Consider the following 13,559-nt stretch of genomic DNA (forward strand, 5'->3'; position numbering starts at 1 on the left):
AAATGGGAGAGCCCTGAGAGGGCCTATGGTAGTGGCTGCTCCCTCTGCTGATGGTTCCTACTGGCTCCTGCTGTTGTGTTTGCTGGATTGCTAGTTTGCTAATCTTGGGTTGTTGGATATTCTAACTATGAAGACTGGACTAGCCTCTAGGAACCCTATGCTTCTAATCAGCAGAAAATAGTCTAAAGAGGTCTATAACCTCTACCCTACCAGCAGGAAGTAGGCCCATAGAGATCTATATTCTCTTTCCCCTCTAACCTGCTTTCTCTCCTATCTCCTGTTGGGGGGTTGGAAGGCTGGTAGATATAAGAACCCAATAAAATAGCTAAAAAAATGCCAACATTCTTCTAAATATGGTTCGTTTTTTAAAATAAGCTTTAACTTTGTTGATTTCTCATAGATGCAACAACCCTGTCATGTCTAAAAAATACCGTCTTTCAGCAGTCACTCCAGCTCACTGGCTCTTAAAATCTTTCTGCTCCCTCTTCCTTGATGCTACATGAGATTTAGGTGTAGAGGTTATATTACAAATGTCTTTTGTGGGTTTGGGCACTTGACTGTCACTTACTGTATGTATTTTGATCAATTATGGATCTCTGAAATAGCTTCTGTCTTCTGATAAAACCAGTTTCTTAGATGAGATATGAGGGCTCCACTTATTCAGTCTCTTTACCTTATTTTTAAAACAGAGTCTCATATTGAAGCTGTGGCTTGTTAATTAGCTAGACCAACTGGCTAACAAGCCCAATACTCCTGCCTCCTGCCTCAGTGCTGAGTTTACACGTGCATCACTGCACCTGCCTTTTACATGGCTCTTAGGGCTCTGAATTCGTGTCCTGATGCTTACACAGCAAGTGCTTTACCAAATGAGCCATTTACTAGCATGCTAATGATTTCTTTAAGCAAATTTCCACCTCATTTCCTCTTCTCTGTGTGGAACTTTCATAATGCACATACTGGACAGTTTGAGGGTACTCCATTAAGTCAGTTAAGATGTTATCACTCTTTTTAGTTGCTCTTTTTCTTTTAGTTCTTACTAGATCATTTCAGACCACCTGATTTAAATTTGTAGCCCTTCCTTTGCTTGATGAAGCTTGAATCTACTGTGGAATCACCACAGTAAAAATTTCAGTGCATTTATTATATCTGTCACTGTCTTAGGATTTTCCTGCTGTAAACAGACACCATGACCATGTCAAGCCTTATAAAGGACAACATTTAATTGGGGCTGGGTTATAGGTTCAGGGGTTCAGTCCACTATCAAAGTTGGGGCATGGCAGCATCTAGGTAGAATCGGTGCAGGAGGAGCTGAGAGTTCTACATCTTCATCTGAAGTCTGCTAGGAGAACACTGGCTTCCTAGCAGCTAGGATAGGGCTCTTATAGCCCACACCCACAGTGACACACCTACTCCAACAGGGTCACACCTAATAGTGCCACTTCCTGGGCCAAGCATATACAAACCACCATATTCACTTATAAATCTGCTTGGTTCTTTTAAGTAAGTTTTATCTTAGTTGATATTTTCATTTTCCCATGCAATATCTTCTTGCGCTTATAAAGCAACTTTATGACAGCTGCTTTTTCTTGTCAATCTCTGTACTTCTGTTTCCTTAGGACTTATCAATCGATTTAATTGGCTCTTTAGTTAAGCCATGTGTCTGTTTCTGTGTGCATTTTTGTAACTTTGGATGAACTTTGTGCACTTGGTAAGACTGTTTCTTCTCCCAGACTAGCTTCCAAATGAAGACTCTCAAGAATAAACGAGCACAGAGACTTTGGGGCCTCAAAAATCTCCTTTGGAGGATATAAACTTCTGAGTCATGTGACTAGCCTTTTGAGATGAAAAAATATCTTTTTAAGTCAGGATGATATAGTCTCTGAACATTCCCTGGTTGTAAAGTACGAGGTCTCCTCCTTGCTTTCTCTTGTTCTCAACAACATCCAAAGTAGGCTTGCTTTCTTTGAGATGGCATAGTTCAGCTTTCAGTGGAAGCTGGAGGACTGAACTAATGGCTTCATTCCTCTTTCTAACTCTTGCAGAAAAGCTGAGAGTTGAGTGTCTAATCCTGATCACAACCTCTAGGGTGCCATGGGTTCTCTGTGCTCATTGTCTCCCTTGTTGCTTGGATTCAGCAGTCCCTACCCATCAGGCCATGCTGGTTCTTTCCAAGAGCGTGGTTATGTTAAGACAGAAATCAGCCTTCTAGCAGTTCTGGCTCCACTTCTCTAACTCTGTCCTGAAAAAGCTGTGCACCAACCCCTGACATAGAGCTGTGGTGGCCTGACAAAGAGTAATCATGGGTAAAGTGAAAGAGATTTTTTTTTTTTAAAGACAGGGTTTCTCTGTGTAGCCCTGGCTGTCCTGGAACACACTCTGTAGAGCAGGCTGGCCTCAAACTCAGAAATCAGCCTGTCTCTGCCTCCCAAGTGCTGGGAGTAAAGGCGTGCGTCCGCAATGCACACTGGCTGAAAGAGATTTTTTTACTTGCTTCATTTTAGTATGACTTTTTGGTTAGGATGTATTGTGTACTGTAACTTCTTATCTGGCCTCTGGAGTTCCTATAAGGGTATACTGGCTAGTATATTGAGTTAGTGTCTTTGTTGGGGAATGAGGTCTCAGAGTTCCTATTCTCCCAGTTTGATTTTTTTCGCTGGTCTTTTTATTGCCTTCCAGTGTGTTTGTCTGGATTCCTTAAGGAGAAATATACCATTCTATGCTCTGGAATGAACTAGACTTAGAGAAGATGCTTAATTACTTAATAAAGAAAACAATTCACTTTAATGTGTTTTAAACCTTTCATGCTTCACTGAAGATAGTATACCAGCGTTAGAGTCCATTCTCAGGCAAAACTTGTCTTAATGAACTGGTTTTTGCAGAACTCCAAATACATATCCCAAAAATACTACTTTGTCTTAACACTGCAAGATGTATATATGTTTATAGTGTTAAAAATGCTGACATATATTTTTTTAAAATTATAAACCCCAAACTATAGAAACTTCATTCATATTCCAGGCATAGTCAAAGCCATCTTCTCAAAATGCTCCAAGGCACAATAAATAGTTCCTCTATCTGTCAGACATTTAACAAGCCCCATTTTGTGCTGAGCACTCATCTTATAGAGTCTCTGCTATCTCGTCATTTCCTTTCTTCTCAACTGCAGGCTTCTAGGATAAGGACTTGGGCTAAAAATTCTGTAACTGTGTCATGTGAACAGTACTAAAGAAGTAACCGAAATGAAATGTATGAGTACTAGAGGAAATTCCAAACAGTCAGAAGGTAGAAAATGTCTTCTAGCTGAGTAGTACTCCATTGTGTAAGAATGAATTTATGAAATTCCTAGGCAAATGGATGGACCTGGAGGGCATCATCCTGAGTGAGGTAACCCAATCACAAAAGAACTCGCACAATATGTACTCACTGATAAGTGGATATTAGCCCAGAAATTTAGAATACCCAAGATATAAGATACAATTTGCTAAATGCATGAAACTCAAGAAGAACGAAGACCAAAGTGTGGACACTTTGCCCCTTCTTAGAATTGGGAACAAAACACCCATGGAAGGAGTTACAGAGACACAGTTTGGAGCTGAGATGAAAGGATGGACCATCTAGAGACTGCCATATCCGGGGATCCATCCCATAATCAGCTTCCAAACGCTGACACCACTGCATACACTAGCAAGGTTTTGCTGAAAGGACCCAGATATGGCTGTCTCTTGTGAGACTATGCCGGGGCCTGGCAAACACAGAAGTGGATGCTCACAGTCAGCTATTGGATCACAGGGCCCCCCCAATGGAGGAGCTAGAGAAAGTACCCAAGGAGCTGAAGGGATCTGCAGTCCTATAGGTGGAATAACAATATGAACTAACCAATACCCTCCCGGAGCTCGTGTCTAGCTGCATATGAATCAGAAGATGGCCTAGTTGGCCATCAGTGGAAAGAGAGGCCCATTGGTTGTGCAAAATTTATATGCCTCAGTACAGGGGAACACCAGGGCCAAGAAGTGGGAGTGGGTGGGTAGGGGAGTGGGTGGGGGAGCGTGTGGGGGACTTTTGGGATAGCATTGGAAATGTAAATGAAATAAATACCCAATTAAAAAATAAATAAAAAAAGAAAATGTCTTCTAAGGCATTTGGATTTATCAAGAACCAGGAAAACTGAAGTGCCTGATAATTAAGTGTCTTATAAATTCTACCAAGTCACAATTAGCTTCTTTTATCCATTTTTCTTTCACTCCCGAATGATCTGTTGGTGACTACTCTTTATCCCATATTTAAGGAGTTTTAGTTAGTGATCCATATTTTAGTTATACATACATGAAAACCATTTACCAAGAATGAGAAATGCTCTAAAATTCTCAAATTATTGCCAGAAACATGAGGTCACCACCAGCATCCATCCCAAACTAGGAAACACACCCTTTCAGTGCTGCAAAAGCAATCATAGAACTGGACAACTGACAGGTATAATATCACAGGCCTAAAATTAACAGAAATAATAAGTATAAAAAAGGAGAGCTAAAATGTGTTTTAAAAAACTTATGTTCCTGGATCGAAACTGAGGAAAGTGTACAGAGTAGAATAAACACATGATGTGATAAAAACTATTACTGCAAAATCAAAAGACTTTCTGAATGATCACAAGCAAGAGAATATTCAAAGGAAATAAGGTACATAAGATCTTGGCTGGTATTGAACAGATGATAGCTATTACAAGAAGCTTAGAGCCAGCTCATGTGTCTTTTGTGATGGATCAGGTAGAATTACTGCCTTCTTCCACAGTTGCACAGCTCTCTGCAAAGAATGTCATCTCACCATTTCTATATGATAAGTTAAAGTCTGTGATTCCCCCAATTCAACACAGACCTGAAAGTCCTCTACTGTATGTGTGTTGGGGGCCTCATTTCAGCTGGTGTATGCTGTTTGGTGGTCCAGTGTTTGAGAGATCTTGGAGGTCCAGATTAATTGAGACTGATTGGGAAAATAGCTTCAGGATTTCATGTAGAAGATGCTCTTATGTGTAAATTACAGCTGCAGAATGCAGAGGAAAGAAAGAAGGGAGCCAAGGCATGGCATTTAAGGAAAGCAATTAGGACACAGGGAGTAGAAGCAAGTTGGCTCTGGGAAATCTCCTGTGTTGTAAACCTGCAATGCCAATACCTGAGGGGCTTAGAAACCACATCAGGAAACTTCTGGTCCCAGGGTTTCAAAGACTGCAGTTGACAGACCTAAACCTTTAGCTATTACAATGAGCTTACCTCATTTAACATCTGGGAACAGAGGTAAAATTTAAGGTGACAGCTGGCTGCTTGTTCACATCATATGTAAGTTTTCCCTTTTTGACGAAGGCATTTCCTAAATTTTAAGTGTAAATGGCCACAAAAGCATCCTTTTAAACCAGGTCCTTTGACACATGCTGGTGAGAGGCACTGAGGTTCTTTTAGTTTTCTCTTTCTGACACCCACTCCTGTAGCTGTGCAGGTTTGACATTAGGTCCACTTGATTCCAGAGCCAAGTTTAATGTGTAAATCTGTGTCCTTCACAAGTGTTACATTCCTATTACTCATTAAATATTAGAACTTAGAAGGCTCTGACACAAAATATTCAAATAACTGAGAGATTTCACTTCCAGTTCCTATTGTGTGTTTGTAACCATCTTCATATCCCTTGCCTCCCCCTCATCCCTCGCTTTTAACCTTGACAGTAAATAGGCTGGATTCTTAGTTCTGGCCGGAGAACAATTTCTCAAATCTTAACAGCTTCTTATTTAAGGTACTAATATTACATACCGTCAATTGGTGTATCAGGAGGTCCATTAAGAAGGTAATCTTGTTACTAAACAGAACATCAGTGCAGTTTTCTGAGCAGTTATTGCAGGCGAGGCTGTAAACATTGATTGCATTGCAGAGAGACCTGACAGAAAGGAAACACCATCTGTAAAACCCAAGCAACTATTCTCCCAACAGTTTAAAATACATAACATCAATGATACAGAAGGAATAGGCATGAGATGGAAGCTAGTCTACAAATCCAAGCCAAACCCAATTAGGTACAGGTCCATCACCTAGACATAAACAGTTATTTCCATAGCTAATGAATGCTATGCTCATTATTACCTAACAGTTCTTACTAAGAATGTCAATTAATTACAGGCTAGACAATGCAAACAACTTTCTAGATTTTCTGATAATGTCTTCATTTAAAACCAGACATCAACCAGGAACCTTGGCCTTTTAAATAATAACCCAGAAAAAAAGACTGCTAAATTATCTCTTGCCAGATCAGCTGGTATAGGACAAGGCAGCTGATAAAATAGGATGGAGAAACTAGAGATATTTTCCATGAGGTAAGATCTACAAATTTCTGGAAAGAGAGACCTACTCTGCTTGAAGGGGGTATGAATATGGATCTGGACCTAGGCAGATGAAGAGTTCTTTTCTAGAAGGTCCAAACTGGCCATGAGCCAAAATAGTCTAAAAAAAACTAGCCAAAAAAAAAAAAAAAAAAGGGTTACTTTAGGAGACAGACAGACACACACACACACCAAACCATGATATTAATTGTTCAAAGAAACTTTTAGAGCAATAAGTTCAACGTATATGGGACTCTCCTGAGTGTTTTGAAGCTTGGGCTTAATGTAATGCCTGTGTAATCAATGTTTATCTATTCTGGCTTGTCTGACTGAAATTCCTGCTTAGTCCTGCACACAAACTTTCTAGGAGAGTGGTTCTCAATCTCACGAGAGCTCCAAAAACCTTGGCAATAAAATTTTTCAATTCCCGGGAAGCAGCTCAGAGGGAGCCACTGACAACGGGTCTTTAGTCAAAGACGGCCCTGAACTAGGGGGGATACCTCCAGAGCTGATAGTCCTCTGGAGACCTGGGCAGAGGAGATAACAGGGCCAGAGCTGAGCTGGTCTATGTAATTCTTCAAGGTCTCACCAAATATAAGGAAACTAACATAGCAGCCAATCAAAATTGTACTAATGTCACTGCTTTGCCCACTACCAACCATATTAGAGGTTACCTAACCCTTCTGGAAAATTCCCCCAGCCCTGCATTAAAGGGGGCCTGTGAGCGCCTCTGGTCATAACCATTTTGATGAATGGTTGACCCCTGCATGCTGGTAATTTCTGCAGAATAAATGCTCTTTGCCTTTGTATACTATTTGAGTGTGGGGACTTCCCTCAGTGGTTCTTGCACCTTAACACTCCCTAATACTGCAACCCTTTCAATATAATTTCTCACGTGGTGGTGATCCCCCCACAACCATAAAATTACTTTTGTTGCTACTCTATATCTGTAATTTCTTACTGTTATGAATCGTTGTGTAAATATTTAATTTGCCAGATGGTGTTGGGTGACCCCTGTGACAGGGTTCTTTGGCCCCCAAAAGGGTTGCAACAAACAGGTCGAGAAGAGTTGTTGAGACATTTGTTTAATTGTGACCTGTCAATCAACAGCATCAATATTACCTGGGAACTTTAAGAAATGCAAATTGCCAAGCTCCACTGCATACCCAGAAATAGAAATTTGTGTCTTAATAAAAAATATGCAGCCAATGATAAGAGCAACAGATCTTAGAAACACCATGTGAGCATTCATTCATTCATTCATTCATTCAATCATCCATTAGTCATATACTGATATGCCATACACTGTGTAATGCATATAACACAAGTAAATGTCACAGAGCTAATGCTTTACTGGGAAAACCGGTGGTGAGGAGAGCCCCTGTTTTAATTATGTTTGATGCAGTTGGACCTGAGCACAGAATTGATGGGTCTCTGGAAGTTGATTACAGTTGAGCTACTACTCAAGAGTAGAGCTACAGGAACCAGATGCTTCTAGGGTAGAGTCCCAGTTTATCATTTAAGATATTAGCAAATTTCTAATGTAGTACTTATAATCTATTTCACATGTTTAAAAACAAGATAATATTTAAGCTTTCTATGATTGTTGTGAGAATTAAATGACATAATAAAGTACTTAGGGCACTACTTAATAATTAGTAGGACTCATGATTATTAATGTTATTACTGTTATTTGATTACAAGAGTAAGACTGCATTTGTTTTTCCATAAGGTTAAAACAGGTATTTATGTGGGTGGGTGGGTCGGGGTATACCTTCATAGAAGCAGGAGGAGAGGGGATGGGGTAGGAGGCTTCGGGGGGGGGGGGGAATTGGGAAATTGAAATGTAAAGAAATAAAATACTCAATAAAAACAGGTGTTTATGATTATAAAAATAATTATATTTGAGAAGGTGACATACAAAGAAACAGCAAAAAAACTGTTATGAAATTGCCATTCTTTCTCTACTGTTGTTAAGTATTTCCCCGTTAACACTTAGTGTCTTCTATAACACTAAGTTCGAATTTTTAAGAAGAGAATCAGAATCTTACTGAGAAGCACAAAGCACAGAACAGAAAGCAAGAACTGTCCTGGCTGAGGTGGAAGATGGAAGATTCTCCTTCTCAGAGAATCTGAAGGTTTCCACAGACACATTCTCTTAGAATACAGGGGAAATTACTGCACTAAGTGCCAGCTAAAGTTTTGCCTGGTAGTTTCTGAGTAGTTAAGAACAATCACAGAATATCAGTATGGGCAACATCAGTAGAGATCATCCTAAAGTGACATCAGATGGACCAGTGCCCAGGGGTTTCTGTTATCACTGTTTTGGGAGTCAGTGTCAGAAATCTCCCAAGACTTTTCTGAGTCATGTCCTTTGTGCGTTCCTTCCCCAAAAAGAACAAACTCAAAAATGCATAATTTTAATAATACTGAACCATGTCTTATCCTATGGATATAAAAATTTAGTTTAACCAATCTCTATCGTGTCTAACTTTCAGTAGCATAAACAATGTCTTTTTGTGAGAAGTCTTTGCTGTAAACTGCTGGAGAAAAGCTTCAGATGACTTACACAGAAAAACCGACAGGTAGACTCTATACCCATAAAAGAATCTGGAGAATGCTTCTATGTCTGATACCCACGTCAAACACTACAGAACTGGCCTAAACAAGCAAAACAAATCCAGAATGTGAGCAGGCATGATAGACCTCACCTTGACTGTGTTTGTGGACTTTACAAACAGTAGCTTCCAACTCTTAGAGTCTGGATATCCCTGCTTTACTAATTAGCTCCAGGGTAAGGGTCTGGCTTTAGGCCTCAATCACCTACCTTCACAGACACATGAAGTCTGGGAGCAAACGCCTGCTTGCTTCTTTCATATTTGCTGATTGTGATAAAATGGGTAAAAGGAACGGAATGTTTTTAAGGTTTTCAAGCATACTGCCAAATTCACACTGGCTTCCAGTAAAAAAAATTATACCAATTTTTACTGTGAGAAAGGCACCTTTCCCACACTTCATTTTATAGCTAATACTGGCTACATCTTCATTAATTTCATAGTAAACTAAATGTTACTCTGTTTTTGTTTTTATTTTAAAAATAATCATATAACACACAACATAACATGTTTTTTATGGCGTCTTCCCACATGGTTGTTCTTCGAGCCTGTCCCCTGCCTGCATGCTGGTACTCTTCTACCCCTGCTGGCCAATGTCCTTTTTCACTTTCATGTAACACATGCTTTATTACACATCCCAAGAGACTGAGCTTCCTCATGGGGCCCTTTCTAGTTTCAGGATTTATACACATTCACATATTCATATTATAAAGCCAGCATCCACAAATTAAAGAAATATGCAATATTTGTCTTTCTGAGTCTGGACTTTACTTAACAACATTCAGATCCATCAAGTTTTGGGCAATATTAATATTGAATTTTTGTTGATGGTCTAATAAAATGCATAGTGTGTAATATGTACTACATTTTCTTTGCTCATTTATCAGTTGATGAAAAATCTATGCTGATTTCCTTGTTTGTTTTTTTGCTTTCATTTATGATTTAAAAGTACTTTCAAATTATAAAATTAGGCAATTACTCAAATGTATGTTTTTAAAGTTATCACTAAGTGATAATTTTATGGTTTTCATAATTAATTCTTTCAGTTCGCTGCAAATTTATTTTGGTGTGATGTATAAAATAGGAGCTTCAAGTTATTTTAACACTACTGATGTGAGTGACTATACTGCCATAAATTTATTTCCAATGACACACATGGAGAATACATTCCCCGGTTTCTTTGTCTAATTGATAATTGTCTTTGTGTTAATACTGTAGTGTTTACTACATTACACAAGTTAATGGCAGGGTTATTGTAATAATAAAAACTACTGAAAACCCTGCTGCGGCGCTGCAATGAGTTGCAGTGCTTCAGAACTATTCCGGAGACGCTTTTGCTATTTATGTTTTTTATAACCCCGATTTTATTATTTATTTGTGTTTTATTTAATCAAATTCACACAGCTTGTTATGGATTTTTGGTTAACAATTAAGAAGCACAAAGAAATACACATATATAAAAGAGTGTAACTTCTTTTAATGTCCTCTGTGCTCCCGAAGAAAATCTCTTCTTTGATAAAGAAGAATGAGCATCTAAACAGCCTTATGCTCACATAACTTGTTTAAGAAACTATGTTTTAATGAGCAAGAAAGGGAGAGAGAATCAAAACTCTCAGGGTGAGAAAAAACTTGGGTATGCAGTGAACTTACTTGAAAGACAATCTTTATTTGAAGAGCACCTGGTTTAGAGTGCACACTGCTCAGAACCCAGCTTGGGTGGTCTGTCCAGCAGCCCTCTCTGTAATTTTAAATGTGAATGACTTGAAGTACTCTTTGACATCAAACAGAAAGCCCCAAGTTTTCAAAGTATCTTCTCATGGCATATCCTGTCAAGATTTCACTCTGGTGGTGGCAAGATTCTAAGATACAGATTTTCTTGCCCCAAATATACTTATGAACAAATTTCTTTTGCCAGAAATTTTATTTTCACTGAACATGTTTCCTCTTCAAAACAGAGGACAGAAAAAAGCATCATGAGATCATGCCTTTTAGTGAGAGGTGTAGGCTCCTACACTTATTTTGCATGTTAAAAAAAAGAAGAAGATGATTATAGCATACAACTAAAGTACATACTTAGTACATTAAGAGTCACTTAAGTACTTAAGTGTAGGTCCTGACACAATAGCAGTAGGGTACTTCAACACTCCACTTTCATATCAAAGACGTCCAACAAACTGAAAATCAGCAATGAAGTATCAGAGCTAAATTATACTGTAGATCAAATGAATATAGCAGGTATCTATAGAATATACTGCTTAACAGACAGAGAATACATATTTTTTCTTAAAAGCAGGTAGAACCTTCTCTCTACAACTGATCACACGGGAGGTCATAAAGCAACCTTTAACAAATACACAGAACAAATAACAGAACAAAACTAATTTTTAACCTACCAAAGGTACCATGGAGTAGAACTAGAAATCAGTAGCAAGAGAAAACTCAGAAACCACACAAAGATTTTTACAAATTTATTCTTTAATCTTTTTTTAACAGTCCAGACCTTATCCCCTTCCTGGTGCACCCTCTGACTGTTCCACATCCCATACCTCCTCCCCCATCAAGAGGATGTCCCCATCCCCACACCCCACCGTACTAAACCTCCACACTCCCTGGGGCCCCAAGTCTCTCAAGGGCTAGGTACATCTTCTCTGACTGAGTCCAGACCCAGAAGTTCTCTGCTGTATGTGTTGGGGGGGGGGTTAATATCAGCTGGTGTGTGCTGCCTGGTGGTGGCTCAGTGTCTGAGAGATCCCAGGGCTTCAGGGTAGTTTAGACTGTTGGTCTTCTATAGGGTTGCCCTCCTCCTCACAGGAAAGGGCAGAGGGAGAAAGGGACCTGGGTGGGAAAGGGGACAGGGAGGGGAAGAGGGGAACATTATTAGGTATTGGGGTGGGAAACAAAACTGAAGCCCTGAGGGCTAGCAGAAAGAATGGAAACAGGAATCCTCGAGAGATGGGGTGGTGGTGGTGGTACTCTAGAATGTACCAGGGACCTGGGAGTGAGACTCTCAGGACTCAAAGGGAGAGACCTTAAATGAAATGTTTTAGAGTGGGGAGAGAGAACTTGTAGAGCCCACCTCCAGCAGAAAGACAAGGCATCAAGTGGAGGTATGGGGTTGCTATCCCACAGCCAAAACTCTGACCCAGAATTGTTCCTGTCTGAAAGAAATTGAAGGGATAATGCTGGGGCAAAAATGGAGAGGAGCCTGAGGATAAGGAGGTCTAGTGACAGGCCCAAATTAGGATCCAGCTCAGGGGTAGGCCTCAAGCCTTGACAATATTACTGGTGCTATGGTGTGCTTACAAACAAGGGCCTAGCATGACTGCCCTCCAAAAGGCCCAACAAGCATCTGAAAGAGTCAGATGTAGATATTTACACCAAACCAATGGACATAAGCTGCTGACCCCTGTGGTTGAATTAGGAAAAAGCTGAAAGAAACCATACAAAGATATGGAGAAAGAACACTTATGGATCAAGAGGGAATCACTGAAGAAATAAAAAAGGAAGTTTAAAAATTCCTAGAATCTGGTAAGCATAGTGACAAATAACTTTAATGTTAGCACAAGTAGAGGAAGGTGGATCTCTGAATTCAGGGCCAGCTTGGTATATAGAGAAAATTCCAGAAGGCTATGTAGTGAAACCCTGCCTTAATCAAAAATCCAACGATTAAAAAAAAAAAAAGATAGCATTATCTTTTCTTAGAACCCCTGGGCTAAGAAACAGTCAAGGCAGTCCTAGGCAGAAACTTCTCAGCTGTAAATACTCACATTAAAAACATTAGCAAGATCTCAAATTAATAATGTAATGATGAACCTAAGGCTCTAGGAAAATAAAAAAACCAAAACTAGAGGAATTAATGAATTAAAGAGAATATACAGTATCAATGAAGTAAGAATTAATCTTAAAAATTAGTAACACACACACACACACAGACAGACGAGAGAGAGAGACAGAGAGAGACAGAGAGACAGAGACAGAAAGACAGAGAGGAGCAAGATGGGGAGGATAAGGAAGAGGATGAGGACAGAGGAGGGGCAGGAGGAGAAAGAGGAAGAAGAGGAAAAGGAAGAAGAGAAGGAGGAGGGAGAGGAAGAGGAAGAGGAGGAGGAAGAGGAAGAGGAGGAGGAGGGAGAGGAGGAAGAGGAATAGTTAAACCCAACTTAAATCAAATAACTGAAAAGAGAGTTGTTAAAACAGACTCCAGGACTCCAGTGAAGTCCAGAAAATCAAACTTTGAATACTTTGAAAGCTTACATTTTAAAAAGCTGAAAAATAGAAGTATTAGAGAAATTTATAAACTCACATCACCTACTAAAATTAAATTCAGAAGATATAAACAACTTAGACTATTAACAAGCAAAAAGAGTGAAGCAGCAATTCAGTCCCTATGCAAAGAAAAGCTCAGGGCCAGATGTAGCCACTACGTAATCTATTAAACACATAAGGAAGCTCTAACACCTTAAACTGTTTTATAAAATCAAAGGGAAGGAACATTACCAAATTCATTATATGAGGCCTAAGCTACCCTGATGTTAAAACTGGGTCAAGACTTTACAAGAAAACAATCTACAGAGTAATGTCCCTGA

At 39.4% G+C, this 13,559-nt stretch overlaps 1 protein-coding gene across 6 annotated transcripts in view; it reads right to left on the minus strand.

The window, feature by feature from the left end:
• Window positions 1-13,559, minus strand: part of Scaper (S phase cyclin A-associated protein in the ER) — a 388,343-nt gene that overhangs the window by 100,231 nt on the left and 274,553 nt on the right. For all 6 annotated transcript variants that reach the window (XM_030244383.1, XM_011242747.3, NM_001357652.1 and 3 more), the window contains one exon: window positions 5,796-5,919. In XM_030244383.1, coding sequence (XP_030100243.1) covers window positions 5,796-5,919 — 124 coding nt within the window. The remainder of the gene's footprint in view (window positions 1-5,795; window positions 5,920-13,559) is intronic.

This window comes from Mus musculus, chromosome 9 (assembly GCF_000001635.26).
Source record: "Mus musculus strain C57BL/6J chromosome 9, GRCm38.p6 C57BL/6J".
Lineage (NCBI taxonomy): Eukaryota > Metazoa > Chordata > Mammalia > Rodentia > Muridae > Mus > Mus musculus.